A 14,156-nucleotide genomic window follows, 5' to 3' on the forward strand; every position below is an offset into this window, starting at 1 on the left:
TATAACTCATGAGAAAGGAACTATAATTAAAAACAATAAACAAAACAGATAATATTTAGGAGAACTAAATAATCTATTTAATCAAAAATGAAACATTGAAACTGAAAACTGAAATAAAATATTAAGGATAATTTTAAAATAACAGTATTAATAATAAAATAATTAAAGGATTTGCCTTCAATAAGATCGATGAATTATAATATTATATTTGTAACTCACTGAACCTGGAGAATGGTGTCTCGAAACAGAGGGTTGGAGCCGGTTTATAAAAATTGAAACTTATTCAAAGAACTACAAAAAAAAAAAAAATTAAAGAATTTTGGGAACCAAGTGATTGAGTAGAACTAACTAAAATCCTTTAATTGAGATATAAAGAAAGCAATGCACAGTCAGCTATATGCTATTGTGTACTACTATTATAGATATTTAATTCCTCAACCCTTAGACTGAAGCTGTCCTCATCGATCAGAATTTTGGGTTTGGAGACAAGGCCCAAGAACAAATGTTGTAGCTTGCGAAGTTGCTGCTACATTAACATTGTTTCTACATTTTTTTCTAAATAGGTTATATATTGAATAAAGTTATACAATTTAAATACGATAATTAATACAGGGTGAGCATAAATTATTGAACACATTTCATAGGTGAATAAAAAAATAACAAATGAGTGTACTTACATGAATATTGATTTATTGAAAAGCCAATTTCAAATAGTTTTATTTAGAACACATGAAAAGTTCAACAAATTTCTACATGAGCACCTTTTGTTGCACGTAAAATATCTAGACGATATTCAATTTCACGCCATACATTGTCGATTAATTCTGGAGTGATGTCCTGAATTACGGCTACAATTCTTCGTTTTAGTTCGTCAATATTACGTAGCTTCGTTGCATACACCTTATTTTTGACAAATCCCCAAAGGAAGAAATCGAGTGGTGTAATATCAGGGGATCGAGGAGGCCAGGAAATCGGTCCATCACGGCCAATCCAACGTTCAGGAAATTGTTCATCCAGGTAATTTCGAACATGTAGACCCCAATGTGGAGGTGCCCCATCTTGTTGGTAGTAAACAATTGGCTGTCGATATTCGATTAGTGGTACTGCATACTCTTGTAGCATGTCAAGATACGAAGCACTAGTCACGGTAGGCTTGGCGAAAAAGAACGGGCCGACAACGTCATATGCAGCCAACGCACACCAAACATTAACCTTGGGGCTATCACGTTCAACCTCTTGAACAACATGAGGGTTTTCGCTACCCCAAATCCGACAATTATGACGGTTAACAACACCGTTGACATGGAAGGTAGCTTCGTCAGAGAAGATAACCTTTCTTAAAAAATCATTATCTTCTTCAACTTTGTTCAGAATTTCGACAGCGAAATTGTACCGGCGTGGTTTATTGTCTTCTTTAATGTTATGCAACAATTGAATTTTGTACGCATGCAATTTTAGGCGTTTGTGTTTGTAAGCACTTTCACAATTGTCGACTGCGGTATGCCAAGTTCTAAACTCGCACGACGAGTCGATTTACTTGGGCTTCTCAGAAATGCTTCCCTTACTCGATCGACTACTTCCTCGGATACAGTAGGCCTGCCAGCACCTTTCATGTACAAAACATTTCCTGTGTCTTTAAATTGTTGATACCAACGTTTAATGGAGTTGTTAGAAGGAGGATCACGGCCATACTCTAAACGAAAACGTCTTTGAACAGTAATAACCGATTTGCTTTCGTGAAACCACAGAACGCACATAGCTTTCTCCTGCACGGTAGCCATTGCTCAACTGAGTCACCCCCACCATTGAGCCGACTGTGTTTCGATAAAGGTCATCACAAATTATAGCAGGTACACCAACGTTTGCCACAAAAATAGGCGCGCTACTATTATTTGATATTTTTTTATTCACCTATGAAATGTGTTCAATAATTTATGCTCACCCGGTATACTAAGAATAACAATAAAACATATAATAAAAATCCAAATATAATATAAGAAGTATCGTCTTTTCCAATGCTAAGTTCTTCTATTGCTTGAATTGGTTCAATCTTGATATTTGCTTCCTGAATAATATCAAATGAAAAGTTCGTTTTCAAATTTCGAAATGGAACTTCAGATGGGATTGATATATCACTTTCCCAATATTCATGTATTTTAGGATATTCGAATAACTGTTAGCCCAGGCAATGAATGCTCAAAATGGGTATAGAGGGAAATGTCGGGAAGACAACTTTTGACCCCGTAGTTCTGTTTAGGGTAGTAAGGAGGTGAACATATCAAAAGTCCCCACCCCTACCCCCTGTGCTAAGCAATGAATTCTCTTCAATTTGATGTATTATTTCACACTTTTACGAATTTCCCTACACCGTTGTCATCAATTGACAACGGAATTTGGAGCAGCAACAGCAGCAACGGCGCATGCGCTTTGTATTCAATCGTAGTACAATGCGCTACCTCATCCGCTCTTTCATGAGCTGTCTCATGGTCTCATAGATACAGCGCGAATTCGAGCGAGACTACTACACCTCAGAATTTTGCAATCATTCGTTCATTCTGCATTCATAAACTGATGCTATAATTTGTGTATATGGCATTCCTATTGCTTTCTCTCTTAAATAAATGAGTCTTCCACAATTTGAATAGGCCAATAATTATCATTGTACGTGATAAACTGAAAATTCAGCCAAAAAATAACTAAAATAACTGATAACTCAGAATAAAAGAAAGTCTTTAGTCTACAACTAAAATAGTTGTTGATTGATTAGTTGAAACCAAGATGTTTCAAGGGGGTTGACAGATCAATTGAATGTTCAATGGCATTCTTATAAACGAGCCATATCTTTCGATTTCATAGAAAGATAAAGAGGCAAAATAGAAGGGTGTGTCCATTTTTCTTGACAGATCACCAAGCTAACAAGGTCACCTTTTTAAATAATAGTGAAAGATACACACTATGACTTTGTTATGGTCGGGGTAACCTTCTCTATATCAAAAAGTAGATGAAATTCCTTCTTTCTGGACATTCCTACATGCCATGTGACATGGACTTTGGCGTAATAGAGAAGAGGAATGAGTTTCTTCTTGCATGGTGCCAGAAGAGGTGCAAGAAATGGTTCGAACAGCTAAGTTGGAAAATGACTTCAACGTTGTAAATATCAAATCAATTTTATTTATTCGTTTAAAATACAATGAAATTACATAAAATAAATACATATGAATAAGCTCCTCGCTTGGATGACAGGTCCGTGTGCGGGGAGGAGTCGCATAAAGCAAACAATATTCATTTTATAATAATTATGTATCACATCTAACAATATGGAGAAAATAAATTAATTATAAATGGTAGGTAAATGAAAAGATATAATACGTAAATTTAATTTAACAAATAATATATATATATATATATATATATATATATATAATATATATATATATATATATATATATATATATATACTTCAAGTGAAACTTTGGGTTAATTTTGATAAAAAAAAACATTTTATTGAGAACTATCCGACAGCAATCAGGGGTTTATTCAGCTTTAAAGCAAACAAGAAAAAAACTTTAAAGAAAATTTGGAAAAAAGAGAAAAAAACGGAAGATATAATTTTTTCAAATATAGGGCGAAAGAAGTAGAGCGTCTGCCGCTTCAGTCCCGATGGTAAGGAGCCACACACCAGCCCTCCGTCTGTAAACAGCGACAGTGCAACGCTCACTTGGTGTTAGTTCTGGGGGAATTTTTCTGTAAAGCCAGTGGGCTAGGTGAAAAGAATTTGAAAGTTGGATAGAATTACCAAGCTGGGGTAATTGAATATTTATATTTAATCTATTCCTAGTAGGGTAATCATGCTGTATTTCTGTGAAATATGGAGCAAGGGGATTTTCTTGATGTAACAAGTGCTAGTGACATCTACTTGAATACAACTTCGTTGCAAATTCCAATTAATCGTGGATCCAAGTTTCTTCTTCAGAATTACCATTTATAAAAGCTTGAACTACATTCAATGAAATTGAAGAATAGGACGTGAAAAATATCTTCAAAAGCAGAAAGTTCAATGCATTCTTGTTTATGGAGGAGTTTGAAGTGGACACAAAAATCCCAACCATAATTGAAGAAAAGAAGAAAGATCTTCTACAAATGCTACAGTTTTTGGACAAAAAATATCAAATTCTATGAAAGCATTTGCAAATAGTTCTTTTTTTACTGTTAAATAGTTCTATTTCTATAATATTGTCAAAATGTATTTCATTTCTAGTTTAAAATTTGTTATTTCTATAATTTAATATTGATATGACTACTTGCAAATATTCCAGTTTCTATTATTTCTGTACCTACTCAATAAACGCAATCAATTTGATTTCAAGTTCAAAATGTTCATTTTTATCATTTAATAAACCCACAGAATCTAATTTTGCTACTCCTGAAAAATTTCAGTTTTGGCACTTACATCCTTTTCAATGTCAGGGCCTTAAATATTGTAAAAAATTGTATATCATTCTAAATATAAACTATAAATATATTATAATTTCCCTTTCATTATAAATTTCTTATGCTTTTCTACACTAGAGCGAAGCTCGGTCCCCCGATATTAGTGAATTTAGAACTACATTTTGAAGGTCTTCATTTTTGGGTTTCATATTTTTCTTGTGCTTTCTCCTGGCAGGAAATTGCCTCTGAGGGGGAATCAATTGTCTTATATTTGTTTTTTCCTTCTCTGGGAAAGGTGTGCCGTCGTCTTTTTTCAAGCAACTCTTCGAATTACTTATTTATTATTCCAAATTGCTTATTTGTTATGCATAAAAACCTAATCATCACCGATAAGGATCTAAACACCATAGTACCCTACCTTTTTAGAGATATTTTTATTATAAAATAAATTAAAAACAACTAGTTTTGATACTTAAATTATTTAAAAGTTTTAAATATAACAGTAAAAGTATTATTACATGTCACCTTGTGAATAATTAACAATCCACCTTAACCTCAAATATTAGCGATTTATTGAATGAATCGTTTTGTCAAATTCATCACATTGTCAAATATTAGCGATTAACAGTAAAATTTTGGGCAAGAAGTGTCACTGTCAGTGGCTTTTCATGGTACTACGACTAAATACAAAGCGCATGCGCCGTTGCTGCATGCTGGGTCGCTCTACAGTGTCAAGTCACACAAGTTACCTCGCACCTTTTGGAATGGTGATAGTATGTTTGTCTGTCTCTATACATGATACTGCTCGCTCTACCACCCGAAAATGAGGTAGATGGCACTGGAGGCTGGTGATGGTTTATCACTAGCACTGCAAAAACATAATTCACAGGAGCTGGGTCCCCGTTCTGTACTGGTGCAATTAACAGATCTACCATCCTGATAATATTATCTATTAACCTCTGAACAAATTATTAAAACATGGTATTGAAGGTTGGGTTTTTTTAAATTGATGTTAACCACGTGGTTGCATGAGACATAGAAGACCAGGTGGGGTCGTTCCCGACCCAGTCACCAATTATGAATCTTTCCTCACAAAATGTCATTTAAATTCGAATGAAAATATTATTTATTTTAACATTCCCATATTTAAAAGGAAAAAACACTTTAATAATTGAAAACTTTTTCTAATATGAGTACAAAATTAAATAAAAAACACTATCATATCATTGGAAAATAAGATTTTTAAGATTTTTTCACCCAATACTAATTGTTATTTAATCAATCCCTGCACATTGAGGGCATAATATTATCTTATGCTCTCCACACAATTGCTGTTCACATTTCAGGCATCGGAAATTGCCTTTTCTGTCCTTCGCACGCAAACAAACAGAACATCTTTTCCGTGAGGTTGAAGCAGTTTCAGCAGGAACTGGTTCATCTTGCTCTTGTCCCCCCAAAAGTGACTGAATTGACTGACGATCTGAGTTCTCTTGGTAGATGTAAATTATGAGCTCTTCTTGTCATCAACGGTTTCATTAGATCAAAAGCCAGCATCTTCAAAAAATCAGCACTCATTCGAATAATGGTCCAGGTTGAGGTTGAACTTATCTTCTTCTGACTTCCACGGTATAGGCATGATTGCCTGTTCTGGTCTTTAAAATAGCCTTGGAAATTAAAATTTATCAAACAAATAATTTAAATTTAACTTTAAAATCATGTCTAGTTTTAGGATCTCTCTTACCTGCTGGTTTATAGTTGAGTGCTTTCACAGGGACTCTTCCGGTTGGCATTCTGTCGATGTGCGCTTTCCATCTATTTCGATATTTTTTAATTTCTTCATTCAGTGGCTCAACCTCAAGCTCCTTTCGAATGTCCTCATTCCGGAGTAGATCCAATATTGTGCATCCCTTTACACTCCTTAGAAAGCGCATCTCAGCCGCTTGGATTCTGCTGATTTCTTTCCTAACTAGTACCAATGATTCGCTTCCATACATCGACACTGGGATAGCCATGGTCTTGTAGACGTAATAGCATATTCATATCTGATTCGCTTCCATACATCAACACTGGGATAGCCATGGTCTTGTAGACGTAATAGCATATTCATAGCATATCATATCTGGTGGAAAATGGAAATACTTGTAAGGGTACTATGAGTCGAGTACCAAATGTTTTGAAAGTGTCAAATTTTTTTGTTTGTTACTGAATTGAACAGTGTGAGTGCATTCACTACAGAAATGTTCAGGATCATGTTGAATGCTATTTTTTGGTACCACTTGAGGGACCTTCTAAGTGGTGAATTGTATGAACCCAGTTGATCTGCAAGATCAATGGCAGACTTAGCAGCATTGTAATTTATTACAACATTCTGCTTGGGTTTCACACTATCACGCCTCATGGGGACTTCTGAGCATTGTGAATCATCACAGGTACTTAACATTAGTAAATCCCTCCTGTCCTTCCATTTCAGTACCAGGATGTTTGTGGAACTCTTGAGTGCAACCACTTCACCCTTTTTCAACTTTTTTGAGACCAGATTCTTGGGGTTCTGTTTTCGGTTAGCACGAAGAGTTCCCACAAGGTGGGTTTGTTTAGAATTCAATCCGTGTGCCAGATCAACACTGGTGTACCAGTTGTTGTAGATTGTCCTACAACTGGTGTACCAGTTGTCGTACATTGTCCTACCAAAATTGAGATAGGGTTCTGCTAATTCTAGAACTACTTTAGTAGAGACATTAATGTCTTCAGGAGTGTCAGAACGCTCCTTACCTGAATAGACTTTTATTGCTAATGTATAACACTTTGGTACACAGAGTTTGAACAATTTCACTCCATAACGGTGCCTCTTGTTCTTTATGAATTGTTTGAAAATCAATCTACCTGTGTACGGTACAATTGACTCATCCACTACCAATATTTTCTTCAGGAATGACACACATACTGTACTTAAAAACTAACAGGTCAATAAGATTCTGAATTTTATGAATTCTGACTTTTTGAACATTTTTTGTATTGTCAGCAAAGTGGATATTATCAAGTAGCACCTGGAATCGATTGCGAGCCATCACTTTAGAAATATTGTTTTCAAAAATGTAAGACCTAGTCTTTAATGGATGGCAGCTTCATGAGTCCCATCCACAACAAAATACCAAAAAAACATTTTACTTCTTCAGGATCAGTTGGCACCCATGCACACAATCTTGAATGTTTTTTTTAGTATTTTTGAAGCTTTTTTCTGTTCAACATATAAATTGGTTTGTTCCACAATCAAATTTATTATTTAATCATCAAAAAATAGATTAAAAAAGTCAATAGGGTTACCTTCAGATAATGTATCATAGAGGTCGGGATTTATACCTACATCAATTTTGTCCTCATTATATGGAAAATCATTACGTACACCATCATCCACATTCCATGTTATTTCAGCAGTGTCATCACGATTTTGCACTGTAGGTACATTATTGTCATCATCATTTTCACTTTAAAGATTTGTAGGACGATTTTGAATGCCATTGTCTTCATCACTTGAGAATGGAAAAATGTAGTCTGGGTCAAAATCAGAGTCGTCCATGTTGATGTCTGAAAGGTCTGACAAGTCAGAGGCCATTAAAGTTTCCAGGAGCTCTGATTCATCCATTGCTAACCTGAATGTACTAGAAAACAGTTTCAAGAAAAAAATTTACAATACTTCCTCTCACTTCATCAATCACTTATATCACTGTATCACTCACATAAATTATTCAATTTCAAGCATAACCTCTTTTCACTATTCTGTGATTTTCAGGTCAGCTGAGTTCATTGTGCACAAATTTGATGCAGTGTTGCCAACAGCAAAGCTATTTTTCATCACAGGTTGAATAATCAATAGAATAGTCATCGGAAACAATTAAATTAATACTATTATGAGAAATCATGAAAATGTGTTATTTATCTTTTTTATTTTTCAACTTAAGACGAAACCAAATATAGCATTAGAAAGAGTGGATCTTCTTCTACCAGATGTGATGTCCAAAAGTGCTCTAAAGTGTGTCTAATCGGCTACACACTTGTTTGAAATAAGTACTACATGAGTATCCAAAAGTATACTCATGGCCGATTAGGCACGACATGGTGAGTATCTAAAAGGATACTCATGGCCGAATAGGCACGACAAGTTGAGTATCCAAAAGATACTCATGGCACTCAAGTTGTTAATAAAATTGTGACCTAACTGTGTTCCTGTTGCCGTACGTATGACAAAATCTTTCTTTATTAATTCATCATTTTTGGTAATAATCCGCGGGTGAATGTAGCTCTTTTCCGCACCTGTATCTACAAGCCATTTGCGATTTTTATAATCAATGAAATAAGGAAGACTCGAAAAATTTGTGCAATTAAAGTTGAATTCTTCAGTCTTTGCCTGGTTCTAAAACATTATCGGTAAGGGGGGACATTTTCTCGGTTAGCATGTTCATTTGTTCTGTAAGAGCTGACAGCTGATCTTCAACTGAAAGGCTCTTCTTCAATGTGATGATTGTTCTGGTATATTCGGTTTAAAACTGTGCACATGGAAACAGTGTTAGAGTCAGAGTGTTCGTTAGCAAATGAATTGTTTCTGGTGTTACCAAATTGTTTGTTATTTTGAAATATTGGATGATTCTTGAAATTTGGAGAGTTTTGTTTGGTGAAACCGGGGTGAACGTTTCTTTGTTGGTCATTGTGACAAATATTACGGGTATTGAGGTGATTGCGACCTTCACTAGAGTGGGCGTTGCAATTAGCGGTGTTGTTATGATTGAACGAGGGTTATGGAATGAATGTTTGGAATCAATTGATTCATCAAAGTCAGTTAACAGGCTATTTTGGGCATCTTCAATTGATTGAATTTTATGAACTCTGAGGTAAGCAGCAAAGTCTGTTGGTACATTACGGATCAAATGTGTAATCAGGGTGCAATTAAGTTGACTTTTGAGATAAGCAACAATCTTCCATTAGAATCTCAACTTTCACGTTGCAACTTAAAACTCAGACTTCCAAAGAAAAATAATGAATAAAAAGAGCTTGGATCTTGATCAGGACTCTGAAATGCTTAGAAGAATAGAAATTTTTTTCAAATCATTTCAATCTTGAACAAGATTGGAAACTCTTGAAAACATTTTGTTTCATTGTATCATTACTCTTTATACTACTAAAAAATTTATCCACTCTATACACTAGAATACTGTGGAAACTATAATCTATTAAGATGAATGCAACACTCAATTCCATAAGAAGTATAATTATCCGATCAGAATTAACCCAACCAGGATCCCTAATTAAAAATGATCAAATCTATAATTTTTTAATTACATCACATGCTTTTATCATAATTTTCTTTATAGTTATACCAATTCTAATTGGAGTTTTGTCAACTTCTAGTACAGTACAGTACAGTATATTCAATCATGCTTTAATGTTTTCTAGAATAGGGAGTGACATTCTGGTATCAATCCAGCATTTACCAATAAGCTTGCAATGTATTGAAATTTCTTCCTTGATATCAGAATGGTTTCAGAATAGCAGGACTTGAACTGCTCCACATCTATAAAAGATATTAATCTCAAATTCCTGGTTTTCTTCTGTTTCACATCAACAATTGCATTCATCTTTATAAGAGAATTTGTCTGAATGGTCCTTTTCGACTTTGATGTCAGAAAATTCAAAACTTTCACCTTTTGTGTTTATAGAGAAATTTGTACTTGTGATGTCAGTCAATGCTTTCAAATCAAAGAAATCGTCATGAGAAACCTCATTTACTTTGAATGGTGCTCCAGTTTTTTTGCTGTTGAAATTATTATGGAATATTGAAATGGCACATAAATTGGCCCAGATTTCAACGATCGGTTTACATTTTTCTCAATCAAAGAATGAGCCGCATCACCCTCATTCTGAGTATGTTCAGTCACAATAACATTTACGAGTAGCCTTAGATATTTGAGATGATTTTGAAGATTATCCAGAAACACGTCATTGATGATGATGTTGGTGATTGGCTGCATTTCAGCCCCTCGGGATGCGGGCTGAACTCTTTTCACTCCTCAGACATCTTTTCTCGTTCATGGTCTGCATTAGAGTCCCCTCCAAATCGCTTCCCAACGGTCATCACATCCTCTTGGCCTTTTATTTCAACGCTCCATTTGATGCTGCCCCCTGGTGGCTGGAATTTCATACTAAGGAATTGGTGCCTGCTTTCCCAAATTCCCCTAACATGGCGAATTTGTGGCAGTGTTGATGCTGGCCGTCTGGTTGCAGCCTTCTCCCCTCTTTATCATAGAGCTGACAATTTCGCCAGTTTTGGGCAGAAAGTAAGTAGAGTGTCTTAATGAGTATTTACTGGATCCATTTTCGAAGATGCTACCTTCCCTCCATATGTAATTTAAAAACGTATTATTCATTGGGCTTGTGAAACTAGTATAATGAACATTGTAGCTTGGGTGAAAGTCAGTAACTTATTCATTAAAACGTTCTTCACAAGTCTGAGGGCTGCTGTCTGCACAGCTGCCGTTCATGAGAAGTATGAAAAGTTGGGTGGTGAAAATGTTAAGGGTGAGGTTGGTGTGGTCAGCCTGGGAGTTACCATTGAAACCATTCCAATAACTAAAATTAAGATACAAACAACCCTTAGATGCAAGCTGTTTCCACCCTGTAGCATCATACAGGGTGGCCTGTAGCATCAATATGATACAGAAATTATATAGTTTATCACAGTTGTGTTTAATTTCACTACCAAACGAACAAGACACCGTGCGCACACTTCAACCGATGTAATGAGAGTGTAGGCCTATAGTAGTTAACGAACTGGTCGAAAATTACAAACATGAGTGCAGTAGCTCCTTTTGAGCTGAATGTTGGTCGGACGATCGTGGGAGGGATCCCAGGTTGAGGAAGGTGGCTCAGTGTATGTTAGTAACCTGAAGGAGTTCTAACGAAACATACATAAATTGAGGAGTATTAGATCCTAAGAATTAATTTAACTCTATTTTGGAGCTAAATTGAAAGAGTTTGCCAGCAGAGATGGTAAGCGGTTCGATCAGCAAGAAACTTTTCAAGTTCAAGGGCAGGGGATGTTGACATTGTAATAATAGTATCGAATCATTCAACGTAATAAATTTATTGTATATCAATGTTAATGGCTTGAAATAAAAAGTTGAAGTTTCACTTCCACGTCTGAGCCCGTATCACAGACGGGGCAGTGATATCCCCCACACGTCTGCTACTCCATGACCTCATTTAGACCAGTTAACTGGCATATTTTGCCAATTTTTGAAAATCTCCTGTTTCTTTTGTGAAAGAGCCAAAATGATAAAATTTCAACCAAACTGTAGGTTTGAATTTCATCTATCATAATTATTATGTACATAAGTATATATATTCCTTTTATAATATATGCTAAAAAATTGTTTTATGAAATACATGTTTTGACAGGAATCAAAAAGTCTTACATTGATTTTAATGTTTGGAGTGAATTTGCAGAATAAAGGGGCTGTGGAAGATTAGCTCAGACTATCAATGCAGTCTGTTGTTTTATTTAGGAAGGAGTGTTCTTTCCGTTTGTAAATGGTTTCATTTCTCACTAAGTGCTTCTTCACTACACTTTCTTTTGGGAGTCCTTTTCTGTTGGGCATGCATGTACCAACAGCTGTAGTTCCATTTTCCCACAAATATTCAAATATGCCACTTGTTCCACAAACTATGCTCTTTCAATTGATTTTGTCTCCTTAGTTTTATAATTGTACACCCTGCATACCTATTTGTCTCCACTTTTATATTTTTCATCACTTCCTTCGAAAAAAATAAACTAAAACAATCAAACTCTGTAGAGGTCTCATCCAAGTCAGCCCTAACCCCTGATATTTCCTCAAAAACAGGCAAATCTGGAAGATTGTCATCCGAATTCCATCCTTCATCCTGCCTCAAATCAGCATCAAACCGTGTCCTTTTCCGCAAATTTCCTGAAGTTGTAGGTCTACTGCTATTTGAAGTTGTGGGCCATATTACCCTTGCTGCTTCTTCTTCATCATCATCATGATCTGAGAACAAAACAAAAAGAAGACAACTAATTAGAAATACATTTTCTTAATCTTTATAATTTCAATTCAGATCTCAATCAATCAATTCTCTTAGAAAACTACATGAATATAGGTTAGAAATACATGTAGACTACATACCTTCGTTTTCTCAAACATAATTTGGATCATTATCTGAATCATCAAACTCCCCTTCAGATCCAGAATCATCAATAAATTCATCTATTTCTTGAAGACTCAAATTCTCAGCCATATTATTATTTCACTTGAATGAAAGAATTATGAACAACGAACATCACTCAAAAACTGCAAACTGAAAACAACAGCTGACAACATGACGAGATGAACTTATGAGGTTAGAGCGTTGGAGCAGGCCTATCAACTCGATTTTTCTAATATTAGTTCACATGAAGGCTACTAGATAGCAGCATATATGATGGGAAACATATCAAACTACAATAATTATTCTGGTGAGCCACGAACGTATCAAGCACGGCTGGAGTTTACTAGACAATTAAATGTGAAGCTCGTGTGCCACATGGGCTCAGACTTTTGGACTAATCACTGCTCCCGTCTGACATACGGGCTCAGACGTGAACGTGAACGATTTTGATTTTAGTATTTTTTTTTTTTGAAATTTTGAAATGAAATGGGTGTATGCACTAAGATGGTATCAATTTTTGGTAGAGCAAGTGAAGAGCTTTTTAGTGATTTGAGGAGTCTAGCATTGTATTGTGGAGATGCCTGGAAATAGCGATGGATTTTGATAGCTACTTTTAATTATCAAGTGCATCCCCATTCACTTATATCACTATCAATCCATATTTCAAGTAATGGTCATATTTTCCATTTTTGAGTCAAATCAGAAAGTTCCATTATCAATCAAATAAGTTGAAATTAGATCATGGTTATGGATATAATCTCTAAAGTTGATCAAAGTTACTGTTTTTACTTTCCTTGCCCTATTACCATAGGGTAAGGAAAGTATTGCTTTCCGGAAAAAATTAAGGTAACCCGATTTCTGAATTTCTATACGTTTCAAGGTCCCCTGAGTCCAAAAAAGTGGTTTTTGGGTATTGGTCTGTATGTGTGTGTGTGTGTGTGTGTGTGTGTGTGTGTGTGTGTGTGTGTGTGTGTGTATGTATGAGTGTATGTGCGTCTGTGTACACGATATCTCATCTCCCAATTAACGGAATGACTTGTAATTTGGAACCTAAGGTCCTTGCAATATAAGGATCCGACACAAACAATTTCGATCAAATGCGATTCTAGATGGCGGCTGAAATGGCGAAAATGTTGTCAAAAACAGGGTTTTTCGCGATTTTCTCGAAAACGGCTCCAACGATTTTGATCAAAGTTATACTAAAATAGTCATCGATAAGCTCTATCAACTGTCACAAGTCTCATATCTATAAAAATTTCAGGAGCTCCGCCCCATCTATGCAAAGTTTGATTTTAGATTCTCAATTATCAGGCTTCAGATACAATTTAAACAAAAACTTTCGAGTGGAAAAGATTGAGCATGAGATTCTCTACAATTAATGTTCAGTAACATTTTCACCTAAAATTAAAAATAAGCTCGAAATTCGAGAAAATGTTATTATTTCAATTGCAAACTTTTGGCAACTGTTGATTCTATTAAATGATTTACTATGAAGAGATAGCAGACCTTGTGTG

The 14,156-nt window shown here is 35.3% G+C and overlaps 1 protein-coding gene across 1 annotated transcript; it reads right to left on the reverse strand.

Moving 5' to 3' along the window:
- Positions 1 to 6,613: 6,613 nt before the first annotated feature.
- Positions 6,614 to 7,108, reverse strand: LOC120350195 (piggyBac transposable element-derived protein 4-like). Its single transcript, XM_039422712.1, has one exon. It carries the CDS (start codon positions 7,106 to 7,108, stop codon positions 6,614 to 6,616), a length of 495 nt encoding a protein of 164 aa, XP_039278646.1.
- Positions 7,109 to 14,156: the final 7,048 nt, after the last annotated feature.

Source organism: Nilaparvata lugens, chromosome 3 (assembly GCF_014356525.2).
Source record: "Nilaparvata lugens isolate BPH chromosome 3, ASM1435652v1, whole genome shotgun sequence".
Lineage (NCBI taxonomy): Eukaryota > Metazoa > Arthropoda > Insecta > Hemiptera > Delphacidae > Nilaparvata > Nilaparvata lugens.

What these genes read in the sequence shown, in the direction of transcription:
- LOC120350195 (XM_039422712.1), bottom strand. Translation starts at nt 7,108, where the DNA reads ATGTACGACAACTGGTACACCAGTTGTAGGACAATCTACAACAACTGG.